Source organism: Crocodylus siamensis, chromosome 5 (genome assembly GCF_052110815.1).
Source record: "Crocodylus siamensis isolate JL-2025a chromosome 5, ASM5211081v1, whole genome shotgun sequence".
Lineage (NCBI taxonomy): Eukaryota > Metazoa > Chordata > Crocodylia > Crocodylidae > Crocodylus > Crocodylus siamensis.
The window spans coordinates 168731183-168748809 of NC_143399.1; the positions used below are offsets into that span (position 1 = coordinate 168731183).

General features: G+C 45.1%; 1 protein-coding gene across 1 annotated transcript; it reads left to right on the plus strand.

Annotated features, from left to right (window-relative positions):
* Positions 1-3906: 3906 nt before the first annotated feature.
* On the plus strand, positions 3907-11102 carry LOC149864886 (endogenous retrovirus group 3 member 1 Env polyprotein-like). The gene is made up of 2 exons (XM_090049628.1): positions 3907-3985; positions 9000-11102. The coding sequence occupies exon 2, from the start codon at positions 9377-9379 to the stop codon at positions 11021-11023; it is 1647 nt and encodes a 548-aa protein (XP_089905754.1). The 5' UTR covers positions 3907-3985; positions 9000-9376; the 3' UTR covers positions 11024-11102.
* Positions 11103-17627: the final 6525 nt, after the last annotated feature.

Genomic DNA, 17627 nt, shown 5'->3' on the forward strand with positions numbered 1-17627 from the left:
TATGGAATCCATTTGAAAATAAAATGCGTTTAAAGTACTGCTTTAGCCTTTTGTAAGTGAATGGGTTGATGTAAAGTGAAATAAATGCGACAGTAGCAGTGCAACTAAGCTCTTCATGGGGGGGAATTTGTTCTTGCTTAGATCCATTGTTTTGTATAGCATCAGATGCTCTTGCAGGGCTATATAAATAGTGATAAAAAGTAAGACAGTCATAAATAATGCATACAACACTTTACAAACTCTTCATTCTGCTCTAATAATTATGGAAGAACTTATATATCCAGGATTCTGAGTCTTAAGCATTCATGGATACATTTGCCAGTACAGCCTCTAAGATCTTTATACTGCATTGATACATGGGTAAGCAGATTCCTTTGTCCTTATGAATGTCTACTGATAACCACCCTTGAACAGTTTTGTAGAAGTGAAATGTGGATGTGGAAAACCAATCTCTGATCCTATAATGAAATGCATGCAGCCAGAATTCAGCTGGAGCTGTTTGCAGACATGGGGTTCTGCCTACACAGGCTAGGATTTGCACTCATAAACACTGGTCTCAGCTCATCCAAAATGCTGTTTGGATTTCACCCCAGATAGCACAGATGCAGAGCGCCACTGACATCCTATTATTCCCTCAAAAAAGGGCTTAAATAGGTCATAAGCAGGGCACTGGCTCTAAGAATAGAAATAGCTTTCACTTTGTATATGTAGAACAGTAGGTTCAAAAACAGACATCGGATCCATTTGAAAATGTGGTCCTCATTTTATCCTTGTAAGCAGGACAAAAATCTAGTTTACATCAGAAAAATACCTTCTTGTTAATACAATATAAACATACAAGTAATAAATTGAGAAATGCTTTTAACTCTTAAAAATACGTATCATGACGGTTATTTTTTTCAAATTACAATATACTGAGCTCGGAAAGAGAAGTGGTATTTTTCTCTAAGTAAATTTTTTAAAAAATTTATCAGAAGTTGCTGTTACTGTGGGGGAGAGGGGAAATCAACATTTTTGGCTGCTGCTGAAGGAAGGTCCAGCATTTGAATAGAAAGGAGGTTACAACCGAAGACTGAAATGCATTGGCAGAACTGTCTGGAAGCTTCCAGTGTGCTTGCTGCTCAGCTAAAACACCACTGGGTTTTCTCTGCATGCATGACAGCAGCAATTCTCTCTCTCTCTTTCACTTAAAATCTTAGGGTTGGAAGGGACCTCAGGAAGTCATCTAGTCCAGCTCAAAGCAGGACCTTCCCCAACTATATTATCTCACCCAAGGCTCTGTCTAGTCAGATCTTAAAGTGCAATAAAGTTGCAGTCCCAGTCACCTTAAATAATCATTATTAACAGTAAAGAGAATAATAGGGCAAAAAGAATTGGAGGGAGTGAGGTTTAAAGTCATGGGACACACAGATGGTGGGAACAGGAAAAGTACCAACATGAATGCAACTTGGTTTCCTGATAGGAAGCAAAGACAGAGAAATGATCTGGGGCAGTTAGAGACCACAGGCCCCAACCTGCAACCTCTGACTAGCAAGACAAGTCTTTTATTGATGTAATCCTAGCCTCCTGATCCTTTATCCAATACAGGCTTTGTCCAGATCATGCACAAGCTCTTATTAATCTTGTCATCACATATTAGACTGCAAGCTCTTTGGTACACAAACATAATCTTTTTTATTGTCTTTAATATGCTGTGCATATTTACAGACCTATACGAATATTATTATGGCTGCTGCTGTTGTAATAATGATATGTACCCAGGAGAAATCTGAGACCCTACAGAAAAGGCTAAATTAAAAAAGACAGTAGATCTTTCTAGCCCTACTCATTCTTATTTTACTCACAGGAGTCGCATATTTATAATCATGCTTTTACCCACACATGTAGAGGCTTAACATATATCGGTAGCACTGAGAGCAGCACAAAGAACAGCAGCCACAGCTACTTCCATTCAACAGCACAGGCAGAGTTGTGGGAGTGAATACCTTTAATGCAATTTTGGCAGTGTTAAACACCCTAGTGATTTAAAACACTTGGTTGAGAAGTAGGAAACCTGGGTTATAAGCAGGGATGTGGGTTTTCCATTTCCTACTAAAAAATGGAGTAACACACAAATTCCACCCCTTACCGGAGTAGAACACGGATTTCTCATTTTAGCAGAGAAACCAGCAGATTTTGCAGTTTTGCAATGAGCTCTCATACATGTGGCTTCAGGCTGCTTGAAGAGCAGCTCCTACAGGTAAGTGGCAGTGATTAAGACCCCCATAGTGAGGGGGGTGGGAATTGGGCAGGGCTGGGGCTGCTGCCCAGCTAGGCAGTGCCTTGGGACTTGGGGCACAGAGCTGGAAAGCGAGGCCACAGGGCCCTGGCGGGAACAGGATGGGGCTGTGTGTGGCTCGTTTGGGAGGCAGGGGTCAGCTCCAAGCTGCTGCACATGCTTCCAAGGGTACAGGCGGAACTATGCCCCCAGATCTGTGTGCGGGGCAAGGCAGGCTGTGCACTCAGACTTCCACCCTGCTGCCCTCCCCCATAGCCTCAGCAGGCCAGTGTGCAACTCAGCACTGCAGAGAACAGCGGAGCCACGCAGGAAAGCTGCTCGCTGTTGTGAGCTCCGTGCTGCCCTGATGGTGCGTCCTTCATTTGTTGGGGCAGTGGGGGAAGTGGTGCAGGGTTGTGCCACTCATTGCAGCCTCATGCATGGAGGACTTGTCACCAGGGCAGCCTGGAGCTCACGGCGGCAAGCAGTTTCCTGTGCAGCTGTTCTTTGCCTTGCAGTGCCAGGTCATTCCTGCCAGGCTGCAGAGGCCCTGGAGGAGGGCAGCAGGGTGGCAGCGCAAGCTTGTAGTAGGCAGCCCACCCCCACACCTTGCATAGATCTGGGGGGCATGGGTCCCCCTGACCCCAGGAGTACATGCAGCAGCAGAGAGCCAGCCCCCCTGCCTGAGCCCACAGCAGGCAGGCAGCGGGGAGCCTGACTCCATGCTCTGCTTCACTGCAGCTGCTGCGGCCTCCTGCCGGGGCAGGAAGCTATGGATTTGGGTCCCTGGTCCTGTAGCCCTGGCAGCTGAGGGCCCCTTTGAGCAGGGCTGGGAGTACAGGGGGCAAGGGTGTTAGAAATATTATTAAAAATGCATTATCAATAGCTGTTAGCTCCCATCAATAGTGTTGTCCTTTGAATAAGCAAGGCTGCCAGCCCTCCTTGTCTCCTTAATGAGAGAGGGAAGGGGGGGGGTTGGAAACTGAAGGAAAAACTCCAAGAGCTCTCTTTGTTCTGCAAATTTACTATCTCTTTGTTACACTAAATCACACTTTCTTTGATGGCTCCCACAGTTCTTAGGCTAAGATAAGAATAATTGCAGTCTTAGCCTTGAAGTTAAACCCTCCATAACCTCCAGTGCTTTCTGGGCAAGCGTAATAACCTAATACATATTAAGCCTATCCGCCCCGCATACTTAAGTAGTTAATTATAATACACATAGGATGCATGATCTGACGTATTCTCATGCATGTTTGTATGAACCGGAAATGAGTTGTAAGAGTTCCTGTTTCTGTACACGTGCCAGAAAAGAGGGGATAAAAGCCTGCTAATGATTGTACTCAGGGGCAGAGGGTTTTGATCTTTTGTCTTCTCCCTCTGACCCTATTTGCAAATATATACCTTTTGTCTCACCAACAATGTGTGCCTAAGGATTTGTTATTCAATGAGCCTCCAAAGAAAACGAACCGAGAGAGAGTTTTTTTTACTTCAATCTGGCGCCCAACGTGGGGCCCTTCTTTGGCTGACTCCGGAGTTCGTCGGCACATCGTCTCTGCCCCCCTGGGGGGTTTGCGCGCCGAGCCTTTCTTTTTGGCTCGCCCTGAGGGGGGGCTGAGGTGTGAGCCGGAACATCCGGAACACTAAGGGCTCCTATGCAAATTTTGTTTTTTTTTTGGAGTCTCCAGGTACACATTTTTGGCTTTGGATCGAGATCTCTGGGGTATCTGAGTGAGTATACGAATTCCCTTTGCCCAATTTGGTTCTGGGTCCGGAGCAGGAGGTGTGCATGTTCTCATGGTAAATCATCTGGTGTAAGGGACTTTTTGGTATTTGGTGTGCCTTGGGTGCACTTTTGTGGGCAAAATGGGTACGGTTAGCTCCCGTGTAGAAAACACGGATACCCCTCTAAGGTGCTTATTACGTCATTTTAATAAATTTGCAAGGCTGGCCGATTACGGAATAAAAATGAAAAAAGGTGATTTAACTAAGTTTTGTCAATTCGAGTGGCCAACATTTGGGGTCCACTGGACCCCGAAAGGATCCTTTGTGCTAAAAGAAGTGATAGCTATCCATGAAATTGTTATGCAAAATGGGTATTGGAATCAGTTTCCTTATATTGATTGTTGGTTGTGGGTGGTTCAAAATCAGCCACCTTGGATTAAGAATTACTTAGTAAAGTCTCATGTGATGCTTGTTAAGAAAAAGACTCGGGGGGGAGGGGGGCGCCTGTACTTCCTGAGTCTAATGAGGGGGGGAATTCTGAATTGGCTGAGTACCGGACCCGTGCTCCGGTTGCCCTGTCGGGTAGCGAAGATGAGTCAGACGCCTCCTCGGCATCCAGTCCTTCTGCACCACCGCCCCCTCCCTTAGAGAGACCACCACCGACGTACCAAGGCATACCTAATAAGTTAGAGCGTGAGCCTCAGCCAAGTGCCTCATCTGAATCAGGAAATAAGGGTTATTATTTGCGTAAGCCTGTAGAGTCACAGCCGGTGTTAAACTGTCCGATGCGAGAGGTTATTGGGGAAGGAGGCACTGCAACTTTTGTCTACACCCCATTTAGCACTTCAGATTTATTTAACTGGAAGAATCAAAGCCCCTCTTTTCGTGAAGACCCTGAAAAGATGAGGGATTTGTTTCGATCCATTGGGCAGACTCATCGACCCACTTGGGCTGATGTCCAGATGATGCTCCAGACCCTCCTAACCCCGGAGGAAAGGAGATTAGTGTTAGGTACAGCAGAGCGTATTGCGACAGCCAGAGTTGAGTTAGAGGGTGCTGCTGGTCGTACTCTGCGTGATACCTTCCCTGTAGAAGAGCCGAGATGGGATAATCACACTGCCGAAGGCAGAGAGCTGAGTGCACGGTATCTGGGAATTATAGTGGAAGCAATGGGAAAGGCAGTGCCTCGGGTTACCAATCTGTCTAAGTTGTATGAAGTGAGACAGGGAAAAGAGGAGGATCCCTCAGCTTTCCTTGGGAGGCTGTATGAGGCGTTTCGCAGGTTTTCGGATCTGGATCCAGAAGCCCCAGATAACCAGCGCATGGTAAATCTTATGTTTATTGGTCAATCTGCTGCTGATATCCGTAAGAAGTTACAGAAAACTGAAGGAGGTGCTGGGAAACCAATTTCAGAGCTGGTGGAAATTGCATATAAGGTGTATGGGAATCGTGAGCAAGTGCAGGAGCGCAAAGAGGATAAAAAGGCTCAGCGACAGATGGCAGCACTAGCAGCTGCTATAACTGGAGGGAACTCTGAAAAGGCTGGGATGCAGAAGGGGAAAGGAGAAAGAGTGGGAGCAGACGTTTGTGCTTATTGCAAAGAGAAAGGACACTGGAAAAGGGAATGCCCGAAGTTGAAGGAGAAGAGAGAGAGGGAACCGAGAGGTCACCTCATGCGGGCAGAAGACAAGGGTGAGGATTCAGAATGAAGGGGACAGGGATCTAAGACCACTACCCTTCGGGTTGGAGCCCGAGAAGATCCCATGGTAACCATTAGGGTTGGTGGCAAAAACTTTGAAGCCTTGGTGGATACTGGGGCTACATTTTCAATGATTCCAGAAAAACCCCCCTGTGCAGGAACTAGTGAACAGCATGTACTTGTGGAAGGGATTGAGGGAATGCAAACCCGACTCCCTGTTTGTAAACCACTCCTCACCAAAGTGGGAGATCATTTGCTTGAGCACTCCTTTGTGTATTCTCCAAGTTGCCCGGTTGCACTCCTTGGGCGGGACTTACTCACAAAATTGCAAGCTGAGATCTTTTTCAGAGACGATCAGATGGTGGTCCAGCTACCTGTCAAGCAGAGCTCGAACTATCAGATGGCTCTCCTGGAGGACCGACGCCCTGCAGTAAGTCCAGAAGATCACATGACTGGAGTAGACCCCTCGGTATGGGCTGATGGAACCCCTGCGCGAGCTAAGTTCGTCTCCCCGGTAAGGATCGTACTCAAGGATGGGGAGGGGCCCGTTCGGGTAAAGCAGTACCCACTCAGCCGAGCGGCCAGAGCTGGACTCAAGCCGTTAATAGAGAAATACAAGAGGTACGGATGGCTAGTGGAAGGGACTTCACCCTATAACACCCCCATCCTTGGAGTGCCAAAGGCAGATGGGGTCTCATACAGACTGGTCCAAGACTTACGGGCAGTAAATAAGAAGGTCCTTTCAGACCATCCTGTAGTCCCGAACCCTCACACGATTTTGACACAAGTACCGGGGGAAGCTGAAATATTTTCAGTGCTAGATTTGAAAGATGCTTTCTTCTCTATTCCCCTTCACCGAGACAGTCAAAAATTGTTTGCTTTTGAATGGGAGGATCCAGACACCTTCCATAAAGCCCAACTCATGTGGACAGTTCTCCCACAAGGATTCGTAGCAGCCCCTCATATTTTCGGACTTGCCCTTCAGAAGGACTTGGAGGAGTGGAAGGGATCACACCCCGCAGTGACTCTCCTCCAGTATGTGGATGACCTGCTAGTTGCAAGCCCAAACTTGCAGCTCTGTGAGGAAGCCACCAGGTCACTCCTAAACACTCTGGGGAAAAAAGGATATAAAGTTTCTAGAGAGAAAGCCCAGATATGTCAGCCTGAAGTCACATTTTTGGGATATAAGCTCTCAAAAGGAGTCAGAGCCCTAAGTGCAGATCGCATACAGGCAATCCAAGGTCTAACCCCACCTAAGTCACCCAAGGAGCTACGAGCATTCCTAGGGCTAACTGGGTTCTGTCGACTATGGATACCAGATTATGGTGGGAAGGCTAGACCACTATATGACTCACTGACTAAGGAGAGTCTCACTAAATGGAAATGGAATAAAGAAATGCAGCATGCCTTTGATCTGCTTAAAGCAGCATTAACCCAGCCCCCTGCCCTGGCCATCCCAAACAGTAAAAAGCCATATCGACTGTATGTTCATGAGAATCGAGGGGTTGCATCAGGGGTGCTGACACAGCCATCGGGCCCGACCTGGAGACCCGTGGGATATTACTCAAAGGTTCTAGATCCAGTGGCACTCGGGTGGCCAGCCTGTCTTCGGGCTGTGGCAGCCACAGCAGTGGTTGTTGAAGAAGCCCAGAAGATAGTCATGGGTGCGGATATGGAAATACTCACTCCTCATGGAGTTCCCCAGATCCTAGGGACTGAGGGAGGGAAATTTCTTAACCCCTCCAGACAATCACGGTATGAGATATTTTTGCTCTCTAATCCAGGACTTACTTTCAAACATACTACAGCCTTAAACCCTGCAACCTTGCTGCCGAAGCCAGGGAAACCGATGCATGACTGCCTTGAGGTCCTAAATCAAACCACACAGGTGCGACCTGATCTTGCTGAGGACCCAATTGAGGACCCAGATGTTGAATACTTCGTAGACGGCTCCAGCTCTGTCATCGATGGAAAAAGACGAACAGGATGTGCAGTGGTAACCTTGGATAAGGTAGTATGGAGGGAGTCATTGCCGAGCTCATGGTCGGCACAGGCCGCAGAACTCACTGCGCTCACCCGAGCATTACAGCTGGGGACAGACCAGCGGGTTAATATATACACTGACTCTCGCTATGCTTTTTCTACAGTCCATGCACACGGACTATTGTGGAAAGAAAGGGGTTTTATTACGGCCTCTGGGAATAAAATTGCTAATGGCCCCCAGATTATCAAGCTACTAGAGGCACTCCACCAGCCTAAAGAGGTAGCAGTCATTCATGTGCGGGCCCATGGGAAGGCTGCTGAGGAAAAGCATAAGCTTGGAAATGCAAAGGCTGATTCAGCAGCAAAGGAAGCTGCATTTATTGGGGGAGAAGCGGAGGAGGTATCCAAGCAGGCCATGTCCCATGCCATATGGCCAGACATCCAAGATTTAGTCCCACAGTATTCCCCTGAAGAAGATAAATTTGCACAAAGAGCTTGTGCAAAAAAGAACTCCCAGGGGTGGTGGATAGTACCAGGAGGGAAAGTCATGATACCCAGGCCATTGCTTCAGGAGGTGCTGCAACAGCTCCATGCAAGAACCCATATGGGAGGCTTGGCCATGGGTGATCTAGTGATTCGCCAAGCAGTAGCTCCAGGGCTATATGTAGAAGCTCAGCGCATTGCTACCAAGTGCATCACATGCCAGAAAGTAAACCCCCGAAGGAAACCCCCTGTGCCAATGGGAGGTAGACCCTGGGCAGCGTACCCTGGACAGGCATGGCAGATTGATTTTGCCGAGCTCCCACGGTCCGGACATCACGGGTTTTTACTTGTCATGGTAGACCAGCTCTCTGGTTGGGTCGAGGCCTGGCCCACCAGGACTGCCACTGCGGCTACAGTAGTGAAGTATTTGTTGCAGGAGATCATTCCACGGTATTCCCTGCCTGAGTCCATTGAGTCGGATCAGGGACAACACTTCGTGGGAAAAGTGGTTCAAGGAGTCGCGCAAACTCTCAAGGTTACTTGGAAATTACACACACCATGGAGACCACAGAGTTCAGGACAAGTGGAACGTATGAATAGGACTTTAAAGACTTTGCTCACCAAAATCTGTATTGAAACACGTCTTAAGTGGCCTCAAGCATTACCGCTCGCCCTTACTTGCATTCGAAACACTCCCCGATGGGGCCTTAAATTGACCCCATATGAAATTATGTTTGGCAAGCCGCCTCGAGTCTTACCTCCTGGGATGCGAGAGAATGTAACTTTTGAATTAGGTAATAGTGAGCTTCATATGTACGTTATTGCTTTGCAGTCTGTCTTGTTTTCTCTTCACAGGTATGCAGCCTCCTTTCAGCGCCTGCCTTTAGACGTACCGGTACATGACTTCTCCCCGGGAGACTGGGTCTTGGTGCAGCGGTGGAAAAAGGAACCTCTGACTGAGAGGTGGAGTGGCCCTTTCCAGGTACTTCTAACAACCCACACCGCTGTAAAGGTCGCTGGCCATGACCGTTGGATACACCATACCCGTGTGAAACGACATCCACAAGCGTCAGAGGACAACAACTCCCAAGACGAACTCACTCCGGAAGCTGAGTCGTCTTCGGAACAAGAAGCCAGCAAGTGGAGCTGTGAACCTACTGGTGATCTCCAAGTGCGCCTGAGACGGCTTAATCAAAGTTCAGAAAATTAGTCCAGAAAGTAAAAGGGAAAATATGGTGGGAATTATAATGTGCCTTGTTGTTATCTGCATAATGAAAGAAGCAGGATTGCATAGCCTTAGCCACTGGCCTATGCCCCCGCTTTCCCAAATTACTCCCCCAGGGACAAATTTGTATGTTGATATGATGGAGAGGATTGCAAGTACTTTTAATCTTACCAACTGCTGGGCCTGTGGGGGGCTCCGAGAGGCCGGAGAACAGTGGCCTTGGAGGGCTTTTCCTTTGGCCCCAAAATGGTTGGTCAGTGACAAAGCAGATGTTAAGAGTACTGGTCAAGAATGGGATGAGAACCACAGCTGGGATCTTTCCCAAGTGGCATTGGGAGAGTACTGTATTAGCAGTAATGGTACAGGAAGGAGGTTAGGACATAGTCAGTGTACATGGACATTAAAATGGGCCCGAGTATGCAGCAGGTATGCTGATCAATGGAATTCTGCTGCCGTTAGGCTCCCAATCTCCACACAGATGCAAAATCTCAAAAGGACAAGAATATTACCTTTCGATCCTGACCCTACCAGATGTCAGGCATATGAAAAGACCCGAGGTGAACGATTTACCTACATTTATAAGTGGCAATGGGCACACCTGAATGGCACAGTGGCAAGGTTTAATGCATATTGGAGTGCCTTAAATGACACAAATGAAATAACCAAGTGCGAGTATAGGGATAAAGATGGCGTATGGAAATGTCAGTTTAAACTGAGTAACTATCACACTGGCCCTTTAGGGCATAAGGGCACCAAATACTATCCCCTTCTTTTCCACAGCCGTGACCCCCTAGCCTTGGGAGGGGAACACAGGGCCCTAAAAGGACATTATTGGATTTGTGGAAAGCGTGCCTATACGGTCCTACCACGAGGGTGGACGGGAACCTGCTATATTGGAGTAATTGTACCATCTTTCTTTTTGTTACCATCTGAGGTTGGAAATAAGCTGGGAGTCTCTTTGTATGATGATTGGAACAGGGCCAAGAGAAGTATTGATGTAAGTTTGACACAGGGTGGCTCCCAAAAGTGGAAGGAGGATGAGTGGCCTCCTCAGAGGATTATTGAGTATTATGGACCAGCTACATGGGCTAATGATAGGAGTTGGGGCTACCGGACACCAATATATATGCTGAATAGAATCATCCGGTTGCAGGCAGTCTTGGAAGTAATTACTAACCAGACCGCCACTGCTCTCGAGTTGCTGGCTCGACAAAGCTCTCAGATGAGGGAAGCCATATACCAAAATCGAATGGCTTTAGACTATTTACTCGCAGAGGATGGCAGAGTCTGTGGAAAGTTCAACCTTTCTAATTGTTGCCTCCAAATAGATGATAACGGGAAGGTGGTCATAGAGATTGCCAAAGAGATTAGGAAAATAGCCCATGTACCAATACAAACGTGGGAAACCACATGGAATAAGGACTGGTGGTTTCAATTATTTGGAGGACCCTGGTTGAAAAAAGTAGGGTTTGTGCTTTTGTGTGCTCTAACTGGTTTGATTTTTATCCCTTGTCTCATTCCTTGTCTTACTAGATTGATAACCACCACAGTAGAAGGAATGCAGGTTGCAGCAGTCCCTCTAAAAGCACAGACTGTAGCAAAAGTCATGGTCCTCAGAAAAATTCCTCGTAATTATCTTGATATGCCCAAATGAAGTAAAGATCAGAAAGCATCTTGAGGGGGGAATATTGTTAGAAATATTATTAAAAATGCATTATCAATAACTGTTAGCTCCCATCAATAGTGTTGTCCTTTGAATAAGCAAGGCTGCCAGCCCTCCTTGTCTCCTTAATGAGAGAGGGAAGGGGGGGGTTGGAAACTGAAGGAAAAACTCCAAGAGCTCTCTTTGTTCTGCAAATTTACTATCTCTTTGTTACACTAAATCACACTTTCTTTGATGGCTCCCACAGTTCTTAGGCTAAGATAAGAATAATTGCAGTCTTAGCCTTGAAGTTAAACCCTCCATAACCTCCAGTGCTTTCTGGGCAAGCGTAATAACCTAATACATATTAAGCCTATCCGCCCCGCATACTTAAGTAGTTAATTATAATACACATAGGATGCATGATCTGACGTATTCTCATGCATGTTTGTATGAACCGGAAATGAGTTGTAAGAGTTCCTGTTTCTGTACACGTGCCAGAAAAGAGGGGATAAAAGCCTGCTAATGATTGTACTCAGGGGCAGAGGGTTTTGATCTTTTGTCTTCTCCCTCTGACCCTATTTGCAAATATATACCTTTTGTCTCACCAACAATGTGTGCCTAAGGATTTGTTATTCAATGAGCCTCCAAAGAAAACGAACCGAGAGAGAGTTTTTTTTACTTCAAGGGTGTTGCACAAAGCAGTTCGTTTCTCTGGAGGCCCGCAAAAATCACAGACACACAAACATCAGCCAGTACAAAAGGATGTATTTGTTTGCAAACAAGGTCTGAGTGGGGCATTGATGCCCAAATCAGCTTCTGACAAAGTAATTGTGTTTGCAAGCGGAATTTATCTTCTCTCTCCTGAGCACGTGTGCAGACACCGGAACTCTTACAGCTACTTCCGTTTCATACAAGCATACATGTAGTTACATCATTACATACATCGCATGTATAGTATAATTAGCTACTTAAGTATGCAGGGTGGAGAGGTAAATATGCATCAGCTTATTAAGCATGCTCAGAAACTACAACAGTTCGCCAAAAGTTCACACTTCAAGGCCATAGATAATTGAATTTTAGCTCCTGCAATCAGCATGAGAAAGACTGAGGCGGGTGAGGGGGGAGAGAGTGTAATCAGCATGAGAAAGACTGAGGCGGGACTGGGGGAGAAAGGAGTCTTTGGCAGTATTTCTTTCTTATCAGGTGCAAGATGCAAGCTGCGCATTTCTAACAATATTCCATTTCTAACAAGGGGTCCAGCAGGCAGAGACTATCTTAGCAGGGTATGGGGTCCCGGGCACAAAGAAGCTGGGGGGGGTGGTGCGCAAAGCCGGTGGTGGTGCTGGCACCAGCATCACAGAGTTATCAGCTAGGTGGGCCCTGCAGGATGGGCCATAGCTGCTCCACCCAGCTCCATGGGGTCGCCCAAAGCACAGGGCCTCTGGCAGTTGCCCTGATTTCCCCCCACGCCCTCCCAGGATGGCCCTGCCAGCAGGGCCAGGGGGCTGTGGGTGGAGGGTGAGAGGCACCAGCAGGGCCAGGGGCCCATGGGGGGCTTTTCATCTTAATCACTTATTTGGAGCTTTTAATCAGAGGACTTGCAATTTTTTTATCAGAGAAAACCAGGATCCTTGATTACAAACACACCCCAACTTTAAGGGATTCAAACTCTTTCAGCATTTTCTACTGGCTAAGTCTAGGTTCTTCCATACTCAGCACACGGATTTTCTTGACCACCTTTCTTACTTCCCATACTTTGTATAAGGAACCTAGGGCATTTTTCTCCAGAGGCCTTTAGAGTCCACTCCAGAAACTGAGCACCTGAAACTTAGGAGTGCTGGCATGTTAGGTTCTTCAGAGCCTTAAATCCTTCTGTCAAGCTGCCACCTAATCCCTATGCTGCCAAACAAGCAAATGGTGTGAGTAAACATAGAAGCTTGGGGAATTAAGTTTAAGAACACAACTCAGATGTTCTGGTTTGCCATTTAGTGTGCTTTCATTGGATTATGCTGCCTCTCATTTGAAAAAAATAAGCTTTTTTTTTAGGCAGGGGAAAGGGGAGAGTTGAAATATGAAACCAATTATTTAACCACCTCATTGATCCAAGATAAAGGCAGGCAAACAGAGTTGCTTCTAGCTTCTTTTTACTTAAAAATAGTATCACCTTATCTATTGTACATTAACCCATAACCCGAGTATCCACAAAGGTACAGGGAGTTCATAACCTGAAGCTATATATTATATAGTTTGCCCATATCCAACCTAAACTCCCTGAACCTCAGTGAAGTTCACATCCAGATACAAACTGTGTGCCTCAGGCTTATCTCCACAAATGATACTAAAATGCCTAGTCAAGGACAGACACTGCATATATGGTAAAAAATGGATTCCATGGATGTCAACCTTTGCCTTGTGAAATTGTTTGACAGTCTGTGTTTGGATTTGTCAATCAGTAGTAGCTATAGGTGACACAGATATAAAACCATTCAAATTGTTGCCCAGAAACAGCGAAAGAAATAGGAATTTAGAACTAGAATGCTGTGAAATAAAAGTTGCCAATACAATAAACCATTTCCCAGTTTTTAGCATTATATTCTACTGAGTTGTATGATGCATAATGTATCACCCTTCACATCACTCAGGCACACACACATGCATACATAAGTGCTCTCAAAAGCATGCTAGGCATTTTATAGATATCCCTTTTCCCAAGAGATTAAAATTTCAGGCTTGATCCTGCAAATGCTTCTACATGTGAATAATTCTGCACTTACCCGTAATCCTACTGTTGCTGCTCCCTACTCACATATGTAAAGTGGGTCTCGTGACAATTTGTGGGGGTTGGACTAAATTACAGATATGCCAAAATGAGTGAAAGTAACAAATGTGAGTGATGAAGGAGAATTAAGATTGCATTATATAGACAGGATTATGTTAATTACATGCCCATCCTGAGGGATCCGTTTGTTTCCTAAATGGCATAATCTTCTACAATAACTCAGCAATCCTATTAAAAGAATGAGTATAGAACTCCTCAATGTTAATAACAAATAATATATCTACTGTATATCAATAAAACAATGATTCTTAACCACAGCACCCTAGAGTATCTTGAGATCTTTCAAGGGTGCTGCACAATCCTACATGTCCAAACACCTATACATGGTTCACAAGATAAACACCAAGATTTCAAATAGGAATCCAGGATATCAAAAACCTTATGAGCTCTGGTGATATTTTGAGTTCTTTGCAACAGAAGAATTGCTTTCATTTCATTCTGTAGTCAAGAAATGAGTAAAAGATAAGAGCTGGTATGTTTCAAAGGATACCTCAAGTCTAATGAGGGGTGTCTCAAATCTAAAAAAGGCTGAGAATCGCTGAATGTGTCTATATGTGCACTTTAATGTGCAGTAGGCTATTCTACTGAGCATTAAAGCATCACAGCAAAAACAGTGCTAATATGTTTATGTGCAATAGAATTAATCTACTGCGCATTAAGTGTCACTAAAAAGGCATTTGCTTTTGCTAGGGCACATTAGAGAAGCCTAATGAATCTTTACATAGTACCTTATATTTTAGGTACTAAATTTAATGTGCAGTAGCAAAAGTGAATTAAAGAACGTGTAGATGTGCCAACTGTCCTAACATATTGAAATAAGGAAGAAAGCAGGGTACAGATGCATGTAATATTTTGAGCCAAATCTGTCTCCATTTGGTCTGTAAGAAGTATTTACATTTAGCCCCAGTGATGTATCTGTAGCCTCAGACAAAAGTGTAGCTCCCGGGTCTAACTCAGGGTAATTCATAGAAATCGCCATGAGTTAGAGACTGTTAGACTGATCCTCCCAGCCCAACAGACAGTAGCTGTTAGATCAGGAGGGTGGAGGATTGGCTTCAATTTGGAGCTGATCCAGGGAGAGAGTCTACATCTTTCCCTGGCTCAACTCCTGGCTCTGCATCTCCCCAGCTCTTTCTCTGTAAGGGAGCAGGGGAAAGTCATTTTGGAAGTCTCAGCCCCCCCCACCCCTACTCCAGCAGGGCTGAGAAAACCCCAGAAGGGACCTCCCTCCCTTGCCTTCTCCCCATCCCGTCAAGGGACAGCAGCTCAAGCCAGGCTGCTGTTGCACTTGGAGCAGGCAGAAATTAATGAAGTTGCCCCACTTGGGGGTTAATAAATTAAGGTTAATTTGTTGTGGAGGGCTCTGCAGCTATGGTATTTGGTTTGGGCAAGGTTTTAGAGTGATTTTCAAGGAGCCGATTGTGCAATAAATATAATTTCTGTCTGCCACAAGAAATTGTAATTGGATAAAATAGACAGAGACAGCCTCTATCCTGTTGTGTGCTGCGTGGGATCTAGCACCCTGAGCCACCTCCTTTTCAGGGCTGTGCCCAATCACACTGACCCTATGGTTTATTCTCCTTCTGACTACACCACCACCAGCTTTCCGTGCCCCCCGCCCCCCCACTTCTTAGGCAACCAAAGGGACACAAATAGGCCAGTTATAAAAGGAAGGGCATTATTGGCAAGTCTGTAGCTTGGTGGTTAGGTTAATTTACTATTAAGTGTAGAAGATGTCTGGACCTGTATCTCACATGAGAGAAGCTTGTCCCACATCTTGGACAAGTACCTTAACAACTGGACCAGTGGTTCTCAAACTTTTTAGACTCCAGGCACCCCTTGGAAAATGCCAGCTCTTTGCTTTCACTCATTTCTTGACTATGGCAAAGTACTAAAGCAATTTGTTTTTTTGCAAAGAACTCAGAAAGATCACAACATAGTGGTTTTGACACTATGGATTCCTATCTGAAAACTGTAAGTTTTATCTTGTGAATCGTATCTAGGTGTTTGCTCATCTAGTATTGTGATCTCAAGGCAGCCTGGTTGAGACTATTTGGCCCCTCATCCTATTTTATGACTTACATATGATATGTGTACCTTCCCAAAGGATAGCAGGATCTAAAATCTGTGCAAGAGATCCACTTGTATGCTTAAGATTGAAACAGAAGCATGACTTACCTGCCTGATAGTGATACTGGATTGGGCTATTGGATGGAATTATTTTTTGGAGAGAGAGAACCTGTACAAAGCCTATGTACAATTAATATCTCTTTAGTTGTATTTTAATGGTGTCAGTGAGACTTGAATTGCTGGCCCTCTATAAACTGGGGGAATTTAACCCATGCAAAATCATGCGGATACATGGTATTTGCATATTTTTAGGTGAAATACTGTATTAGTTGTGGAAACCAGCTAACTAATTTTTTCCCATTAAAAATATACTATAAACTGAATTAACAGAGAGCTTATGTTAATATAACTTTGAAAGCATATTTCACTTCTGCAATGTGCCTGACAAAGGTCTTTATAAAACTCAAAGTGATAGTGGCATAGTTTCCAGAGAAATTATATGTAGTGTACAATATTTAATGATTTATAAACTGTAGGTGTGCTAGGTAAGTAGTTTTCTAGCTGCTCCCCTTGTATTAGGTTCTGCTGAAAATCTCTCCTATTGATGCTTGGTTAGGATTCTGTCTAGAATTCATGCACACCCACACACAGGCTTAAAGCAGGCCCAGAGTATTAGCTCTCTGTAGCTTAGCTGGAAAAGACCTGCTGATCTCAAGTGAATCACAATGTCTCTCTTTGAAAATTTCCTTCTTGCTTGTTTGGGTTTTTATCCTGTTTGCCTTCCCTTTCCTTCCTTTTTGCTACTAATCATAGGTGATGCGATGGGGGACATGGTGGGGGAGAGGGGGAGGAGGAGAGCACATGCCCCCCTCCCCCCCTGAGACTGGCTGCTGCCTAAGCTGCTGCTGGCTTCTGCAGGCAGTCCCCACTTGCCACCCTCCCCCGCACCTGCAGCTGACACTGTGGCTGGCATCTGCGGGCGGTCCCCACTCACTGCCGATACCTGTAGGCAGTCCTTGCTTGCCGACGATACTGCCACCTACAAATGGTGCCACCCCCAGTCTCAGGAAGCACCAGTTGTTCATCTACTAATATTTTCACAATGCTTTAAAATTAATATATATAACACTACTTTTTCTGAAATTAAAACAGTATAATTCATCTGAAAATAATAATAAAGCATGAACAGCAATAAACCGTGACTTTCACACTACAGAATATATTCCTTTACTGTCTACCCTTTGAAACCATGAATGCAATTAATTTTCATCATATCCTTTTCTACTGCCTAATTATTTATCAAATATTTGTCTTCAAACAAAGTCTCCCTCCCTTTCTCTCTCTATCAAAGCCATTTTTTCTTTCTGCTTAAACCTCAATCCTCTCTTGGGATCCATGAGAAATGTCCTGAGATATGAACTGAAGAATGAATATTGTGTTCAATTAAAACCAGAGATTTAGTTAAGGACCATGTAATTACCCATGTTTTACCTTACATTAAGAAACTGAGTGAAATGATTCCATCATTATACGAAGCAGTAGATGCATCATTCTAATGAGATTTTTTTATGTTGGATAAACACATAAGTCTTGAATTTCCAATTTGCATGAACAGGATGGCATAAAATAAAACTCATAAAATTTGAAATGGGTAAAGTTAAGACAAAAGCACAGGCTTCTTGGGAGATTTGATGGCTAGTGGGA

Bases quoted from the DNA above. Each gene is read 5' to 3' on its own strand.
- LOC149864886 (XM_090049628.1), top strand. From the start codon at position 9,377: ATGGTGGGAATTATAATGTGCCTTGTTGTTATCTGCATAATGAAAGAA.